Source organism: Mus pahari, chromosome 3, assembly GCF_900095145.1.
Source record: "Mus pahari chromosome 3, PAHARI_EIJ_v1.1, whole genome shotgun sequence".
In the NCBI taxonomy this organism is placed as follows: domain Eukaryota; kingdom Metazoa; phylum Chordata; class Mammalia; order Rodentia; family Muridae; genus Mus; species Mus pahari.
The window spans coordinates 112,003,406-112,022,396 of record NC_034592.1 but is presented as its reverse complement, the minus strand read 5'-3'; the positions used below and the strand labels follow the sequence as shown (position 1 = coordinate 112,022,396).

The 18,991-nt window shown below is 42.4% G+C and overlaps 1 protein-coding gene across 2 annotated transcripts in view; it reads right to left on the bottom strand.

Annotated features, from left to right (window-relative positions):
• Tmem87b (transmembrane protein 87B) overlaps nt 1–16,880 on the bottom strand; it is a 37,643-nt gene extending 20,763 nt beyond the window's left edge. For both annotated transcript variants that reach the window (XM_021192659.2, XM_029536384.1), the window contains exons 1-9: nt 16,684–16,880; nt 12,460–12,520; nt 11,155–11,249; nt 9,096–9,227; nt 7,034–7,084; nt 4,873–4,963; nt 4,365–4,426; nt 3,977–4,160; nt 1,094–1,193 (exon numbers count right to left, since the gene is read on the bottom strand). In XM_021192659.2, the coding sequence (XP_021048318.1) occupies nt 1,094–1,193; nt 3,977–4,160; nt 4,365–4,426; nt 4,873–4,963; nt 7,034–7,084; nt 9,096–9,227; nt 11,155–11,249; nt 12,460–12,520; nt 16,684–16,848 (941 nt within the window). In that variant the 5' untranslated portion in view covers nt 16,849–16,880. The remainder of the gene's footprint in view (nt 1–1,093; nt 1,194–3,976; nt 4,161–4,364; nt 4,427–4,872; nt 4,964–7,033; nt 7,085–9,095; nt 9,228–11,154; nt 11,250–12,459; nt 12,521–16,683) is intronic.
• Between the last annotated feature and the right edge of the window lie 2,111 nt (nt 16,881–18,991).

Sequence of the window (18,991 nt, the reverse complement as noted above, 5' to 3'; positions counted from 1 at the left end):
AAAAAGAAAATATCCTTAGACATGCACTTAAAGCACCTGCTAAGCAACCGAACTACTGTGCAAAGAGGCCAGCTGACTTCAAATGTCCTTCCTCTCACCTCCCCAAAGCTGCCTGTGCCTTGCTGCAGTGGTATGGTTAGAGTCTCAGGTGGAAGGACTACTCTGGGAGTGCAGACCCCTCCTGGTTCCCTGAGCAGGTCAACTGTACTACAGCCCACTAATGAGAGTGACCCAGATGGTGACTACCTTCACCTACCAGAGATCACCCACAAAAGAAGGGTAGGTGTTCCTGTGGGATACAGCCCTCCCAAGCACTGAGTTCATCTCTAGGTACATCCCTCCACCCTCAAATTGCTTTATAGACAGTAACAGTATCGGCACCTGGATGGCTAGGAGCACCGGTCCCCTGCTATTACCATCACTATTACCAGTGGAACCCCTGCAAGTTGGGCCCATCCCATGTTTCTTGCATACTTAGGTACACCTTATTTAATGTGTGGTTCTTATATTAGCCCCTAACCTCTTCTGCAAGCTTGTTGAAACAGAGAAATCAAGACAGAGGTAAATGGGGTCCTGAGAAGGGAAGATGCAGTGTGGTGTGACCAACGCCCCTGCCTTCACTCTCTCAGCTTCTGGACCTTTTATGGAGCTCTCTTGGTGGATCTCATGTTAGAACAGGGTGTCCAGAACTTCATGGCCTTGTGGTCTGTAGGGCAAAGGAGGATGGAATGTCCACTGGAAAATAAATGGTGGTCTCTAGTTATTATGGTTCCATACTCGGAGTCTGGATTTGCTGCACCTTTATAGTAAGACATAGACCATTTAAGTTAAGGTGTGGTGGCACATGCTTATAATCTCCGCACTTAGGATGCTCAGGCCACCTTGGCTACAGGGATTCAATTCCGGATCTTCATTTGGAGAAAATATAAAATGGCTAGTCCATGCAAGTTTTTTAAACCCATGTTCCTGCAGAGTTTTCCCTTGGGGATTCAGGTAGCAACTGACAAGCCCCCAGTTCCACAGAGGTCCTGGTGCACATGAGCTGAAGCACTAGACTGGAGAGTCGAGAGCTGTTCATCACAGCAATACTTACTTCACAATGCCATAGCCCAAGCTCACAATGATCACAAGCAGGCGAGCCAATGTCCTCTTAACTGCAGATATCAACTCTGCAAATATCAGTAAACCTTGAGCTGAGGAGCAAGAAAAGAAAACAACTGATTGTGCGGACTCTTGAAGGCCTTCTAAGACTCTAAAAAAATTACTATACAATGACATTGACACAAGCTAAAATTACTGTGCAACAACATTGACGTCAACTGATATTCCAGGCCTCAGTGAAAGGCAACACTACCCGCTTACTTTTTTTTTTTTTTTTTTTTTTTTTTTTTGTTTTTTCGAGACAGGGATTCTCTGTGTAGCCCAGGCTGTCCTGGAACTCACTTTGTAGACCAGGCTGGCCTCGAACTCAGAAATCCACCTGCCTCTGCCTCCCGAGCGCTGGGATTAAAGGCGTGCGCCACCATGCCCGGCTGCAACACTACCTCCTGAAGACTCACCACAGGTGTGACCAGCCAGCTCTATTGGGCAGTTTTCTTATGTCAACCTGAAACCTATCAGAGCTCCTCTCCAGCTATATCCCTCTTCATGTCCAGCAAATATCTGAAAGCCATCATGCTCTCCGAAGTTCTCTTTTTTCATTTATAAATTTCATTTATTAAATAAATGACCTTTGCCATTTATTCACTTAAGATGTATACTTACAGTAGTAAAGTACTGGTCTAGAATGCACAAGACCCTGGGTTCAAACTCTAAGCCCTAAAAATAAATGGAAGTATTCATTGTGACCCCAATATATATATGACTGTGAGAGGCACCCTGACTTTGAACTCTGGCTAGGACATGTAAGCAGACACAACTCAGCATGGGGAGGGCTGCATGTGACACAGTAACCCTGGGACTAGGAGAAAGAGCAACCTAATACACATCTGGGGGGGCGTGTAATTGGTCTGGAAATGAGGATTTACAGACTAAGTGGATATATGTGGAGGAAGAAAAGGGCAAATACAACAGCCCTTGGAAAGCACAAAGAGGGGAAAGCATAGTGTATATGCAGTAGAGTGCAATGTTAGAGAATAAAACAGACCAGGAACACTCATGGCTCTGGGGAGTCTGTTATGGAGTCCAGACTTGGTGTTGAGACCTGCCCTTGCATATGTCTGTAAGTCAAGCTTTACCATAACACAGATATGCTTACTTGTTTACTGCTGTCTGGCTGTGTTTTACTCAGGGCAGAGCTGAGTCATCAGAGATCATGTGGTGTGCAAAGTCAAAAATGTTTAGAACATGGCCTCTGTAGGACTCTTCAAACATACTGATGGTGACTCAGTTTCTTTGCTAACCCCTTTGGTGACACCTCAAATGAAGGACTTGGATTCTCTGATGGCCCCAAATGGCATTTCATTTCTTCATAGATCTCTGAGTTTTGCTCTATATAAGGGTTCAGTCCATACTGCCCTTGCTCTCTCTAGGTAAGAGATCCTTACCAGGACAGAAAGGGGATGAGCTACCATCTCTGACACTAAGTCATGTTTCAACCCTAATGCTTTATCATCTGATCCTACCTCCACCTGACCCTGACAGTACTTGGGAAGGAGTCCAGGGCCTATGTAACCTAGGCAATTTATCCACCACTGGGATACACCCCCAGCACTTCGATATCTGACTTAGAGCACACATACAAACATCTCTGTGCATGTATACACAAGCCCATATATAGCAGGAACAGCTCTACTATGTAGTCCTCCATGTTGGCCCTTTGTTTAGTCTTTTGTAGATACGCTTTTAGCCTTTCTACTTTCAGAAATTTCAAACATTCCTCAACAGAGAGAAACTAGTGTGATAAATTTCTATGAATCCACCACTCAGCTTCAATAAATAGCAACATGAGTCTAAAGTGGCATGTATATTTCAATTCAGTTTTTTTTTTTCCCTAGAGTTGGCTAGCATCACTATGTCTGTTAATAATTGATGCCAAACTCATTTGTAACTGCACTCAAAAGGACATTTTTACCCCTTTGAAATCTTCAAAGTGTCAGTGGTAAGACCAAGTGCTCACTGCTGTGACCCGTTTGTTTTTATCTTCTCCAAGCCAAAGCACACATCTGAAACAGCAGCCTAGCCAGCTTCAGGCATCCCACTGTGCAAACCATGGTAGGCCCTCCTTTATCATAGGAAGTTTTTGTGGGGTGAAGAGAAGAGAAGAGCATAGACTACAGATACCACAGACTTACTCTCTGGGGCTCAAGAGTCTTTCTTTTCTTTTTTTTTCAAAGGAAAGAAAAAAAAACCCTCAGAAGAGTAAAATATTAAAATCACTGGTGACACTTAAGGTACCCTTACCCATATCTTGGTATTGTTTTAATATAATTAGAGAATGGGAATTTTTCTTTTTCCAGAAAGAGAAGTGAAGGGAAAATAAGAAAGAAAGAAAGAAAGAAAGAAAGAAAGAAAGAAAGAAAGAAAGAAAGAAAGAAAGAAAGAAAGAAAGAAAGAAAGAAGAGAACACATGTTCTAGCTCAGATGATCAAGGTCCTACTCTAAAACTGTCACTTTGTGCAATGCACATACTTATACACCAGAGGACACAGGTGTCCTGATTTACTGCTCTCCACCTTATTCCCCTAAGACAGTCTCTCACTGAACCTGCAGCTAGACTGCTAGCTAGCAAGCTCCATGGACCCCCCCCCCCCCACAGTGCTGCACACCTGGCTCTTAAGTGTGTACTGACCGCTTTCTTTCTTAGTGCTTTACATACTGAGCCACCTTCCAAGCCTCCTGACATTCTCTTGTTGGCTTCCATCCTCTTACTGGGGACACAGATGTTTGCTAACCTATGTACAAAGGGTCTTCCTCCAGCTATGCTCAACTAGCTAAAATTCACAACTCACAACTCATAGAAACAGTCAAAACTTACTTGACAGTCCAGTGCTGTTGATGTTTTGGTATTCGCTATAAAAAACTGCCTTTTCAAGCATTCCTAGAAAAATAACAGCTGCAATCCAGAACTGGATTCTTAATATATCTTTCCAGTAACAGGCAGACCACAGCAGCCAGAGGACACCATATAATATGTAAACAATACACATCACCATGTAAAACTGCAGGGAGAGAAACAGTGTTAGCCTCTGACCCTTTTAACTCTAGAAAGCAGACATCTCTTGATTCTCCCACCCTTCATTTCTTAGTCTCTCTGAAAGCAGAAATAGAGGGCATGTCAAAGCATTACCTACAAAGCAATTATTACTACTGAACTCTTAAAACTCTTAAAAATTCATTTGGAAACGAGGAGGAGAAATACTCACAATCATGAGAGGCCAGTCTGATGCAGAGATGTACCCATGAGGACCCACCATAGAAAGAGAAACTAGTGACAGCAGCAACAGGGAAGGGGAGGAAGAAATCCAAGAATTAATTAATAATCAAGTTTTTTTTTTTTTAAGATTTATTTATTTATTACATAAGTACACTGTACCTAACTTCAGACACACCAGAAGAGGGTGTCAGATCTTATTACAGGTGGTTGCTGGGGTTTGAACTCAGGACCTTTGGAAGAGCAGTCAGTGCTCTTACTCGCTGAGCCATCTCGCCAGCCCCAATAATCAAGTTTTTAATAACATTTTAAACATAAGCTCATCTCTCCATATCTATTAAAATAGTTTTATTAAGATAACCATTAAGTTTAGGTCTTCAAAATAGATATATAACTAACAAATCTATCCTTAAAAAGATGTGTTTTAAACAGAAATAGATTCACATTAATGAAAAAAAACTATAGAATACAGATAATGTATGAATAGAGGTTAACTATACCATTTAAATCCCAGACTGCATCTGTTTTCTCCGTTTTAATAGAAACAATGAAGATATGGAAGCCATCTTTCTGGGTCCTGGCTACAACATCCTGCAATAGAGAAAGTTTTTGTTCTTTGAGACAGATTAGCATATGAGATACAATTATACAATTCACACTTAAATAGATTTAATAACTGAACAGATAAAAACAAAGGGAAGAAATGGCAGGCAGTGTAAGCAAGACCCTGCTGCCATTGTCTTTTTTACCCACCCCTCCCCCCATACCCAGGAGAGGGGACAAAAGGGTCTCATCTTCTGTGTCTTCACCACTTGTACTGCTACAGGTTGCCCACGCATTCTCATTCTGTGCTGCCTTTAATATTATCATTCAAATTCTTTTTCTGGGTTGGTCTTGGTGACACATACCTTTAATCCTAACACCTAGGAGACAGAGGCAAGTGAACCTCTGTAGGTTCAAGGTCAGCCTGGTCTATATAAAGTGCCAAGCTATACAGGACCATAAAGTGAAATCCTATCTAAAAAATATCTGCCAGCGGCAGTGACGCAAGCCTTTGATCCCAGCACTTAGGAGGCAGAGGCAGACTCTGGGAGGCGTCTGGGAGGCCAGCATGGTCTGCTCTACAGAGAAGAGTTCCAGGACAACCAGGGCTACCCAGTGACATCTATCTTGAAAAAGAAATCTAATAGTGGAATTCTCATATTCCTTCTTAATACCACCAAACATTCAATTTTAACTAAATATTGTTTTTTAAAAACCGAGTTGAGAGACAAGTGAGATAATATCAAAAATAAGTCAGACCAGTCAGAGGCTTTGAGTCTGAGCCAGTCTCAGTAATAATACAGTGTCACAAAACAAAACATAACTACAAAATTGTTCCTGTCTCTAAAAGGATGGGTACCTGCACCATCCCCAATAGGCACCAACATCCTTAAATGCTCAAGTCCTTCATATAAAAAAACGCCAAGGCATTTGCATAGTCTGCACATCCTCCTATATGCTTAAAATCATCTCTATATTATTTCTAATACTAATAGAATGTAAATGCTATACAAACCGCTGTTGTATCAGATTGTCTAGAGAGTGGCATAAGAATGTCGATGTTGACTACAGAATTGCTTTTCTGTTTTTGATCTGCATTTGGTTGTATCTATGGATGTGGTGGTATTCAGGGATACACAACCTGCAGGGGCTGAGGGCCAACTCACATGGACTAAATGATTCAAGTGTCTTAGGTCACTCTGCTACCAGCTGTCCCACTAACAAATAAAGCTGTCCAGTGAGCGCTGGAGAGATGGCTCGAAGATTAAAAGCACTTGATGCTCTTCCAGAGGACCTGAGTTTAGTTCCCAGCACCCACATCAGGTGGCTTACAACAGTTTGTAACGCCTTCTCCAAGGGATCTGTATGCAATACTCTTTTAGCGTGCGAACATACACACACACACACACACACACACACACACACACACACACACTAAAAAAAACACTAAGAACTGCCCCTCAATGATGCTAATGACTCTTCCAGTGGCCCTGCAAAGTCAACATGGCACAGCTCATACCCGTGAGCATTCTCTCCTCTCACTCTCTACCCCTCCACATAAGATAATTGTGTAAAGAGTCTGTCCCTGCCTCTGCAGTCAATGTCTTCCTATTAGATTTCTATTTGGAATATATGAGGAAAAATGTAAAGTCACTCTATATAAGCTAAATTCAGACTCTCGTATATACATTTCAGTCCTACACATAGTCCCTCCTAAAACCTTCTGTACTTCATACTCAGACTTTTGCCTCTCAGTAATTCCCCCAAATGCTACCATCTCCCTTTCCTGTGCTGTGTTGTTTCTCATTATACAGCCATGGTGACAGAAGGAGCCCACTGCTATGCTGTCTTGTGCACTGAGAACTGACATTTCAAAACAAAACAACAACAAAAAACAAAACAAAAAACAGCTGCAGAGCTAATATTAAGAGAGATTTTTAAACAAAAGCAGAAATAATGCCTGTAATATATAGAAAGAAACAAAAAAAAATGTTTTTAATAGTTCCTTTTTTTTCTTTCCCAATTTTACTCACTATCATTCTCCAAGTAAACATCAGATTGATTTTCCAAGTCTTACTATAATCTGTGCTTACTGGACTTAAAGACCAAAGGGCTTACCGTTGATCCTTCCTGGCTTGAAATGTTTCTGATACCTGTTAGTTCTTTATTCTGGAAAAGAGTAAAACAATTGCATTCTATATTACTACATTTCCATGGAGAAAAGTAGCTTTTAATAATTAAGATAAGGGGCTGGAGAGATGGCTCGGCATTTAAAAAACACTGACTGCTCTTCCAGAGGTCCTGAGTTCAAATCCCAACAACCACATGGTGGCTCACAACCATCTGTAATGGGATCTGATGCCCTCTCCTGGTGCATCTGAAGAGATAGACAGTGTACTCACATACATAAAATAAAGTAAGTCTTAAAAAAATCAAAACCAAACCAATCTTTAAAAATAATAATTAAAATAAAAGCATTAGCAGAAAATAGGTTTAAAGGCTGAGTGTCAGAGAGCAGGTCTCACTGTACGCTGAACATGAGCTAACACAGTTCTTAGAATATGCTTTCTTATAGTGTTGCTAATGCTGGAGAGTGGGTGCTGTTGGAGAAAGTGTAGGGAATAAACAGGGGCGTTAGGTGCTAAAAGTCTGGGCTTGGTTAAAGTCTGCAGTTTCTGAAAACCACTGAGGCACATGTGTGTAATTTTCTGTGTGTGTGTCATGCTTCCATATACATTTTTAAAAACTTCTATTTTTTACTAAAGATATTTTCATTTTAGAATTTTCAAGATAAAAGATAACTACAATGATTCATAACCTCCCTACCCATGTGACTTAGTTAGGACTTCTATTGGTGTGATAAACGCCATGACTAGAAGCAGTTGGGGAGTAAAGAGTTTAATTTTTACAACTCTCAGGTCACACCCTGTCACTAAGGGAAGTCAGGGCAGGGATGCAGAGGCAGGATGGAAGCTGGAGCCATGGAGGGAAAACTGCTTACTGGCTTGCTTTTCATGGCTTGCTCAGCTTGCATTCTTTTTTTTTTTTTTAAGATTTATTTATTTAATTTTATGCATATGAGTACACTGTAGCTGTATAGATGGTTGTGAGCCATCATGTGGTCACTGGGAATTGAATTCAGGACCTCTGCTTGCTCTGGCCCCACTCACTTGGGCCCAAAGATTTATTATATGTAAGTACACTGTAGCTGTCTTTAGACATACCAGAAGAGGGCGACAGATCTCATTACAGATGGTTGTGACCATGTGGTTGCTGGGATTTGAACTCAGGACCTTCAGAAGAGCAGTCAGTGCTCTTACCTGCTGAGCCATCTCACCAGTCCTCAGCCTGCATTCTTATACAAACAACAACCACCTGCCCAGTGGTCCTATGCCACTGTTCCCACGGAGAACAGGGCCCTCCCACATTAATTATTATAAAGAAAATGCCACACAGACTTGTCTAAGGCAATATGAAGGAGTTATTTTCTCAACTGAAGTTCCTCTTCCTAGATAATTCTAGCCTGGGTCAAGTTGACTCTCCACCCAGCCAAAAAACACCAGGATATCAGATATGACTGTTTTATTAACATTTATAACACCGCTTTCTGGGAGAAAGAACATGCATACAGGAAGGAGTATTTCGGTTGTTAAATGCCTGTGAAAAGGCAAGACCTTTGGTAAGGGTAATAGCCTTCACAGTCTAGAGGTTACTGGTAACCTTGACTAGAGCTCATTTGACAGGATGCTGGGAGCAAAAACCTGAGGATGGTGGGGAGAATGAGAGATAAAATGGGAAAGAGCAGATCATAAGCTCTTATTAAGCTGAAAAGAGAAAAAACCAGAGGCATGATGGTGCACACCTTCAACCTCAGCCGTTGGGAGGCAGAAGGAGATGTATCTCTGAGTTTAAGGACAGCCTTTCTACATAGAGTTCTAGGTCAGTCAGGACTACATAATGAGACTGTCTCTGGGGGAAAAAGAAGAGAGAAAAAAAAAGAATAAAAAGCAACAGGATACCAAGCTATTCTTATATCCTAATGCACATAAGCAAAAACTAAAACCAAGACAAGCACTTCCCTTTCTGAAAATACTGACAAAACATTATTCAAGTTTGGTTGATTATTCACTACAAATAAACTGGTTTTAACATAACTGATTTTAACCAGGCAGATACTCACATTTAATGAGGGAAATGCCTGTGAGTCACTGCTGCAATCTAAGTTTTCACTTTTTGTTGTCCAACAGTCAATGTTTTTGAAGTAAGCACAGACATCTGGATCAGCATGAAGTTCATGTCTTTGGGACAGCTCCTATTCAAGGTAAAATTCTAAGTTATACTTTACTTCTACATCTTTTTTCATAGGTGATTAAAAAAAAAACAAACTTAATATCTAAAGAATACCAAGAATTGGGGGGAGGGTATAGGGAACTTTCGGGATAGCATTTAAAATGTAAATAAGGAAAATATCGAATAAAAAAAAGTTAAAAAAAAATTAAAATAAGCTTTTAAAAATAATTAAACAGGGCTGGTGAGATGGCTCAGTAGGTAAGAGCACCCGACTGCTCTTTTGAAGGTCTGGAGTTCAAATCCCAGCAACCACATGGTGGCTCACAACCATCCGTAACAAGATCTGACACCCTCTTCTGGAGTGTCTGTCTACAGTGTACTTAAATATAAATAAATATAAATATAAATAAATCTTTAAAAAATAATAATAATTAAACAATTAAAATCATGAAAAAAAAGAATACCAAGAATTAATTCAGTTTAGAATATTTGAAAATACGCAGTAAAATGAAATACTAAAGAGAAAAAAATATTAACTGTGATTCTAAGTATAACTGAGGTGACTATACCAGTTTAGCTGTTTCAGTGTGTTCACACACAGTATCAAGTATAAGTATGATCTTACTGTGAGGAAAGAGATTAAGATACTACTAAGAAAAAAAAAGAAAAAAGATACTACTGTAGGTAAGCATGGGGGTGCATAATGTTAATCCCAGAGCATAAAGCACAAGAAAAGGCTGTTAGCCTGGGACATGAAGAGAATCTGTAATAAAAAAACAATAGCTGGGAATAGTGGCTCTTTCTTTTAATCCCAGCACTTGGGAGGCAGAGGCAAGTGGATCTCTGTGAGTTTGAGAACAGCCTGGTCTATAGAGACAGTTCCAGGACAGCTAAGGCTACACAGAAAACCTGTCTTGAAAAAACACATGAAAACAACAAAAAATTAAGTCATAATAGCCTATAAAACAAAGGAAAATTAATGTGTCCAAACCATTGGCTAGGATTATAGAAAAGATAGAAAAACCAGGGCAGCTCATTCACAAAGGAAAATGCTAAGAAATATAAAAGGAAACTGAAAATAGTAAAATCATCATTTGGCAGTTATTATAATAACAATTGATTCATAAGGCACGATTCATAAAAGGCTGCTAAATTGAATGAATAAATATTTGATGAAAAAAACAGGACATTTATATAACCCTAAAAATACTGTTCCACACACCAAAAAACACAGTTAACTCATCAGTGGAGAGATCGACAAATACATCCTTTATCAACTGTTTAAGTTAACATCACCAAAGGACAGCTCAGTATTGTGTGGGATGCCTGCTAGCAGTACCTACGTGGAATCTGATCATGAAGCAGCAGAGTCGAACTAAGGGACCTTTGTGCTAAATGAAAAAAAAGTCAGTACTAATAAAATGGAAACCCAACATTAGTCAAGCATGTAATAAAGAAGCTTTCTAAGCAATGGTGAGACTCCTCAAAGAGCTCCTTGCCAGAGGCCATAAGGAGTCCCTCACACCCATTCTCCACACAGCCCCTTTCTTCCTCAGATGTCTCCACTCTTCCCTCCTTGGAGACTGACTTGAACTCATGAAATCTACTCATCCTCGTAAGGTTCCGGGTTCCCAGCCGCTCAGTTTGAATGATGTGAAATCTCAATTTCCTTCTCAAATGAAGGTGACTTATCAAAGCCCTTTACCAGTGGCTCCCACAAGCCTGATTTAAACATTACTTTTTTTTTTTTTTTTTTTTAAAGATCCCTCACAAGGAGATTACAAAGTTTAAGCACACACTTTCATTTATTGTCGAAGTTCTAAAATCAATTTAGAGCATTTCTAAAACCATAAGCTCCACTTCTAGCCTACTCAGCTGGTGCTATTAAGTCTTTGTATTTATAATTTTCCTTCACAGCTTCATACACACAAAGACTTGTTTTCACTTACCTCCTCCAGCTCAGGGTAATCATTGTGACAGGTATGATACTTCAAATGCCACTCTATGGTAAACTTCACAGGTCCAGAACAACTGAACGACTTCACTAATCAGACAAAGAGTTTTATTGTACATTAATTACAGTCTAGTATAAACTTGAGGCTTCAAGAATGCTGTCTGAAACTGGCTGTTTTAATAGTAACATGAGTAAAACATTACCTAATTTCTCTAAATCACTGCAAAATGAGATAAATTCATTAAATTTTAACAGCTACCCAGAACTTTATACAATACTATTCAAATATAAGTCCAATGTTGTAATCAACTAAGCATCCTGGCTTGTTAAGCTGCGGTGTCTTTTACTCACTTACTTATCCAAAACATGGTGAATGAATTCTCTGCTGTGTACCATGAACGGACATAGTAGATAACAAGAACAGTTCCTCTTTATGAACTAAATTGTTGTGGGGAGTCCACAACTTTGCGCTTTTAGAAGTCTAAGAGAACAGGGTCAAGGGGCACTGGGCACCTGACATGATCTAGGGCTAAGGCATGTTACCTAAAAAAAAGCAGTAGCTAGTCAAGTGAGAGGAGAGGAGAGATGCAAGGAAGCCAGACCGAGGATGACTGCCGAGATGCAGTTAGACAGACCAAGCAGTCTCACCTTTAGTTTAAACACCATAAAGCACCACCAAATGCTTAAAGTTCTAGGTGGTGTGACTAAGCCTGAAAGGGGTTAGGTACAGTCAGAGAAAGCTCTTGTTGGAGTGTCTTATGCCACTACAGCTGGCTTCCCCAGAGCAAGAGATCAGGGAAGGGGCAGAGAAGCCACACTATCTTTCTATAACAGCCTCAGATGTTTAAGAGCATCTCTGTAGAACGTGGTGGATGATGAGTACCAGAAGGCAAGGATCACTGAGTATTAACCAAGCCCACAGATAAGGCCGACAGAACTTTAGAAAAAAAAATCACTAGGCGGTGGTGGCGCACGCCTTTAATCCCAGCACTTGGAAGGCAGAGGCAGGCGGATTTCTGAGTTCGAGGCCAGCCTGGTCTACAAAGTGAGCTCCAGGACAGCCAGGGCTACACAGAGAAACCCTGTCTCGAAAAACCAAAAAAACCAAAAAAAAACAAAAAACAAAAAACAAAAAAAAAAAAACAAAAACAAAAATCTATTTTTGCAAATAACTAAGTCTTGGATGAAATAAAATTCTAAAATGTTAGAACCAGTTTTTTAAAAAATTAGCCTAATGTATCTTACATTTGTTTAAATTAATATATTTATTTATATCAGAATAGGATATTAATATACTTACCAGAAAACTTGATCTCAGTAGAGTTAAACATAGTTTTCCTGAATACCAAAGGTCCCGATTTCTAAAGTAAAAAATATAGAAAAATCTTAATTAAAACTTTCTCTATTTTTTTAAACATAGTTTTATCTTTTAAGTACAGCACTCTAGTCCTTATGATACTATCTGAGCAGTCATATTTAGTCTTTGAGTCAAGACATTTTAAAACATAAAAGTGGAGCTAGAGAGATGGCTGGGTGGTTAAGAATGCCTACTGCCCTTGTAGAGAGCTCCAGTTCCCAGTACCTATAGCATAGAACTCCAGCTCCCAGAAAGATGATATCCACTTCTGACCTCTACAAGTGCCTGCACTCATGTACACATTCTTTCCTACCCTATACAAAATTAAAAATAAAAATCTTAAACTTGATCACATCTCTGGCTTAAAATTTTATCCCAGTGTCTATTCCCTAGTTGATGTAAGGATCAGAAGTAGTGGCCCTGCTTTTAAGGATCATGAATTCAAGGCCAGTCTGGGTCACACAGTGAACTTGTCTGGAATAAAAAGACCTCCGAAAGTCTCAGCTGGGGCTTGGTGATACACAAGACAAAAGGGGTTTGGCCATTATGGTTAGTGCTGCTTGGCTATAACACAAACTGCACATTCACAAGCTGTTCTCTTGGTAAAGTGAAAGTATTTCCAATAAATAACATCTCTACTCAGAGATGTTATTTATTGGAAATAAATGTTTACCACTGTACTTACACCAGTCCAAAATCCTAGAGACCCCACACAGTCAAAGCCTGCTCACCTCCCAGCAAGGTTTCACCTCTGGAAAACTGCTGCTAGGACCTTAGCTGGCAATCTGAAGGCTGCAAACACTTCTCTTGCTTTTCCTTCATCTACCTAGCTTCCCCTTACCTCAAGAGCCAGCTCAAAATCTCCTTCCTTGGCTGGGAGTATGTAGCTTCCTAGAGAGTCTGCTTAGCACACTACAGGCCCTGGGTGTGCTCCCCAGTGACCCCAAACCTCCTTTATGCAGTCTCTAGCAGCCACAGTGTTTCACATCATTAACCATGATTGAAGTCAAACAGTTCTTCCCAAGAATAAAAATCCTGCAGGAGGGAACTATGCTAAGTGAAAGAACAGTTAGGAATTACAGAGCATCAACAGGACAGGCCACTCTTTCCCCTTCCCAGCAGTTTCTGAAATATAAAATCAGCAGCTCAGATCCCTCCTCTGATCTCCATATGCATATACCCATGGATGTGTCAACGGGCACACTACACTAACTGCAGTAGCAGGCACACTCCTCTGCTTCCACCAAGTCTTACACTGTCGGCTGAGAAGATGAAGCCTTCAGTCAGCCAAGCTTCCCTTCCATCCCAAGCTCCAGCACATGTCTAGTTATTGCACATCTTCCCACATGTAGCTCTCTCCACACCTACCAACATGGTTGTAATGCTGCCCCTCAACATTTCTGTTTTGACCTTAATGGTATAACTGGTTCTTCTGCCTCCAGACCTGAGTCTTCAATCTATCCTTAGATGGCAGCCAGAATAATTAGCAGTTCTGCAAAACCCCTGTAATGGTTCTCTGCTGATTGCACCTGAAACTAACTACTGATGACCCCAGAGTCTACTCAAACCCCAAAAACCATGATAAAGCATTATAAACAAACAAACAAACAAACAAAAATAAAAATAAAAAACTCTGAGTTAGGTGACATAATAAACATTTTGCTTCCAGCTTCTCTTAAAAGGAAACTTGGCAATTCTATGCCTAGGAACCATAGTGCTTCCTTACCTGAAGCCAAATGGCAGGAGCTATAAAATAGCTAGCTTCAAAGTTTCCTTCCTGAGGGAAGAAGGAAGCCTAAAGCTTAAGAAGCTTACATGGCTCACAAGGGTCCTCCCTGAAGTTACAAACCAAGACAACAATTGCTGTAGTGGAGTAGCTGCCTGCAAGTTGTTAGCAGAACGTCAGTGACATAGCTTTTGGTTCTTACCCATGCCAGGGACACCCTTGTTCTTAAAAGTCACCCCCATGTACTCACTGGTTCACTGAGCTGGACTTCCATCCCCATCCGTCACTGAGCTATTAGAACGGTCTCAGAGGGAAAGTCACATAACAGGCACCAGTATGAAGAGAGACACGCTGTCCAAGCTCACTTCTGACACGATCTGTCTCAGCCTTATACGTCCTAGAGTTTAAGGCTGGTCTAGTGGGGGAGGCCTATGGTGACCTTAGGCCCCCACCTTCCAGAACCTCATTCAACAAACACACCAAGATTTCCCCACACTGCTACTGTCCCACTCCTTACAAAGAAAATACCTATTCATCTTTTCAGACTAGCTACACATCTCCACAAATCAGAGTCAGGCCGGCTCCATCAGTACTTGAATAATAATATCCCAAGCGTGCTAAATGGTATATATAACTGTCTACTCATAAATATATTATCCCCGATATTGTGTGAGCTCCTTGAGAGAAAGGATTGTACCTAAAACTCATCTTTGCAGGAGGAATGACCATTTTTCCTTTTCTTTCTTTTTTTCTTTGGTTTTTTGAGACAGGGTTTCTCTGTGTAGCCCTGACTGTCCTGGAACTCACTCTGTAGTCCAGGCTGGCCTCGGAACTCAGAAATCCACCTGCCTCTGCCTCCCAAGTGCTGGAATTAAAAGCATGCGCCACCACTGCCAGGCATAAATGAAAGTCTTATTCTCCATGTTCTAAAAAACAAATTCTGACAACTTATTCTAAGAAAAAATTAATCAGCCTGCTTCTTGCAAAGCTGACACTACTGGCTTGAGCTACACAGGAAATAAATGCAGCCTAACCAAAGCATACGACAGTCAAAAAACACACTTCTGTGCTTGTCAGAAGAACCTGCCATTCTCCCCAGTGGGATTCTTACGATCCAGGTATGCTTGACAAAGACCTTTTGTTATATGCTCAAGCAGAGGCAGTTTTCATGGAACAGACTGACAATGCTTAGTCTGAGTTTGGAAACCGGCTTAACTGCATTCACTACAGAAGCAGCAGGAAACCGTAAAGTGTGCATCAACAAACATTGCTTTTATTGAGGAGAAATCCAGCCATAGAGATGGGCAGGCCCTATGGTGGTAAGTATACAAAGACAAGTCTCCTTCTCTCTGTTCTAAAAGATACATTTCTGACAACTTGATATAAGAAAAATAATCATCACCCTGCTTTTTGCAAAAAAAGGGCTCACTGACACTACCAGCCTGAGCTACACATATGAACAAAGCATATGACAGTTAAAAAAAAAATACAGGACACCTACTCAGAAGAATCTTAAACGAAATGAATACACTGAGTCAGGCCACAGAAAGAAGCCTACACTTGAGCCTCTGTAGTTTTGTACTTTTGGTTGAAGGAATATAAATATAAATGTCACCTTTAGAACTTAGACGCTGTTTCCACACACCCCAAGCAGATCAGGGTGAATCATCTGACTCTAGAGATACTCAAGCCAAGGCTGATTCCCGATATCCTGTCTCTTTTGCAAGACTTTGCAAAATTTGGTCTCTGCATTCTTCCCACATCTCTTAACCATACAGGACGTCAAGTTCCCTAATGGCCTGCCCAGTTAAGGAAGTTTTCATCCACCAGACTCGCCCTTTAAACACTCCTAAGAAAACACCCTGCCCCACATACACATGCAGAAGTCATGAACTGTAACAAGAGCACTAAGGACTATACGGAAACTCAAGAAAAAAGAGAGGCGAGGTGACTTTATGCATGACTGTAGAACATATTCAATTTATGCTCTAACAGAAAGGCGAGACAAACCTTGTGGCCTTGAGGATGTGGCCCCAGTAGCAGTAACCTAGCCGAAGTATTTGGTCCCAACGAAGCTGTTGGGAATGCAGAGACTGGGGTTCTGAACTGAATAAATCAAAGCAAGATCTAGAGACACCGTGTCAGAACACCGTGAGAGGCGGGTGGAGAGCCTCGCGAGCAGCAGCAACATTTGGAAAGGGAAGCCTTCCTAAGCACACACTGGGACCGCTCTTCCCAGACGCCAGGCAGAGGAGGGGGACGCTCCCTTCCCAGAGCCCACTCTAGACAAAAGGCTCAAGAAGCGTGTCAGAGGACCCACCGCTGGTCCCTCAGAGCCGCAGAGAATGTGCCCAAGGCCAGACTGGTCCGCAGGCGGAGCTATCCTGCCAGGGCCCTGGAGCCTAAGAAGCGCCACGCCTCAGTCCCTACAGAGCACTTACGTCATTGACCGTCCTCGTCCAAAGCCCGAGCTCGGGGACGGCGTCCACAGCCGCCGGGACCCAGCACAGGAGACACAGGGCAACGCGCAGCAGCGGGGCCCCGGCGGGCCGGCGGCAGAGGAGGCCGGGAAGGAGGCCAGCCGCGGACCGACAGGCGGCAGCCATCTTGACACGGAAGCCGCACCTGCGCTCCCGGAACCCGGCCACGCCCCGGGGCCGCACCTGGCGCAGCTCCGCCCCCTGAAGGGGGCAGGCCCACGAGGGGAACGAGAGCGCGGGCGGGAGTGCGGAGGGGGTCTTGGGCTGGAGCGGGTAGGCGCTGTTAGAGGAAGTGGGCTCGAACCTGGAGGTGGGCTTCAGGGCCAAGCCTGGAAGGAACCGAGGAAGTGTGGAGGGAAGGGATGAGAGTCCGGAGAAAAAGCCGCCCACGGAGGGGGCGGGGCCGGGGAAGCGGGGCTGAGGAGGTGAGGCCCGAGAGTGGAGGCGGGGCAGGAGGAGGCGGGGCTGAGAAGGTGGGGCCGGGGATGGAGGCGGGGCAGGGGAGGTGGGGCAGGGAGTGGAGGCGGGGCCAAGACCTTAATTGGGGCGGGGCTATTGGTGCGGGGCGTGGTAGGGAGGCGGGGCCTTCCCGGGAGAAGGGAAGGTGGAACCGAAGTGTGGAGGCGGGACTGCAACAAGATTGTTTTGAGGGGAAGGTTGAGTGTAGGAAGATGGAGGCGTGGAAAAGGACAGCGAGAGGAAGGGGAGAAAAAAGAATCAGGGCCTTAATGGAAACAAGAAAGGAAAAACCTGTGGCGCACGCCTTTAATCCCAGCACTGAGGCAGAGGCAGGCGGATTTCTGAGTTCGAGGCCAGCCTGGTCTACAAAGTGAGTTCCGGGACAGCCAGAGATACACAGAGAAACCCTGTCTCAAAAAAAAAAAAAAAAAAAAAAGGAAGAACCTGGCTGCAACAATGTTGAAAGGTCAGCTTGCAGAGCAGGGCCCCGAGGATAATGGGGCACTCTAATTACAAGTTCGCGGAAATGAAGATCCTAGTACTTGGGAGGTTGGAGATAGGAGGATTGTGGGAATTCAAAGACAGCCTAAGCCACGTAGCAAGCGTGAGACCAGCGTGAGCTGCACAAGCTTGTCTAAAAGCAAAATACTTGTCAACTAGTTAACTTTGATTGGAATTCCCCCAGCCCCTCGTGGAGTGCCCCAGATGGAAGTTACATTGATGCCAATGGGATTGTGCATGTTTCTGCCAAAGATAAAGGGACTGGTCGTGAGCAACAGATTGTAATCCAGTCTTCTGGTGGATTAAGCAAAATGATATTGAAAATATGGTTAAAAATACAGAGAAGTATGCTGAGGAAGACCGCAGAAAGAAGGAACGTGTTGAAGCAGTTAATATGTCTGAAGGAATTATTCATGACACAGAAACCAGGATGGAAGAATTTAAGGACCAGTTGCCTGCTGATGAGCAACAAGCTAAAGGAAGAGATTTCCAAAATGAGAGAACTCCTTGCTCAAAAAGACAGTGAAACAGGAGAAAACATTAGGCAGGCCGCATCTTCCCTTCAGAAGGCATCATTGAAACTCTTCCGAAATGGCATATAAAACAATGGCATCTGAACGGGAAGGTTCTGGAAGTTCTGGAACTGGGGAACAGAAGGAAGATCAGAAGGAAGAGAAACAGTAATTGTGGCANTGCATTGTGGAGCCAGAAGGACATACTATGAAGCTTGGGAGTAAAGGGACTTCCTGAGCAGAAAGGGGCAGACTTCAGTCTTTTTACTGTATTTTTGCAGTATTCTATATATAATTTCCTTAATATATAAATTTAGTGACAATTGCTAACTCANTTAATGGGTAATAAAGTCAGCAATAGCAGGTTCATACTGTTCTGTCACTAGCCTGTTATTTTCAGCTGCATGTAAAGGGGTGGGATGGGGCTGTGTACTAATCATTAAGGCAAACTTGGTTTGTGCTGAAATGACTATGATTTCAAGGTGGAAAGCCCATTTTACATGCAGTGGAAGTAGTCTGTCATGGACCTTGAATTGAGATCATATGCAGATGCTTGTTGGCCAAGAGTACTACTATAAAGAATGACCTCTGTGTACATTTGCTCCTTCAACTGATGCCTTCAAGACTGAGCTACCTGTGCCATGGTCTGTAGGTGCAGAAGCTAGGTCAGTGGATAACAGCTGTGTTAGCCATAGCTTAAAGTGTGATAATAGGAGAATGATATAAGCCTCTCATGGGCCTAAGGCATACTTCTCTAGATACTCTTGGTTGGCCTGTGTCTGGCAACTATATTCTTG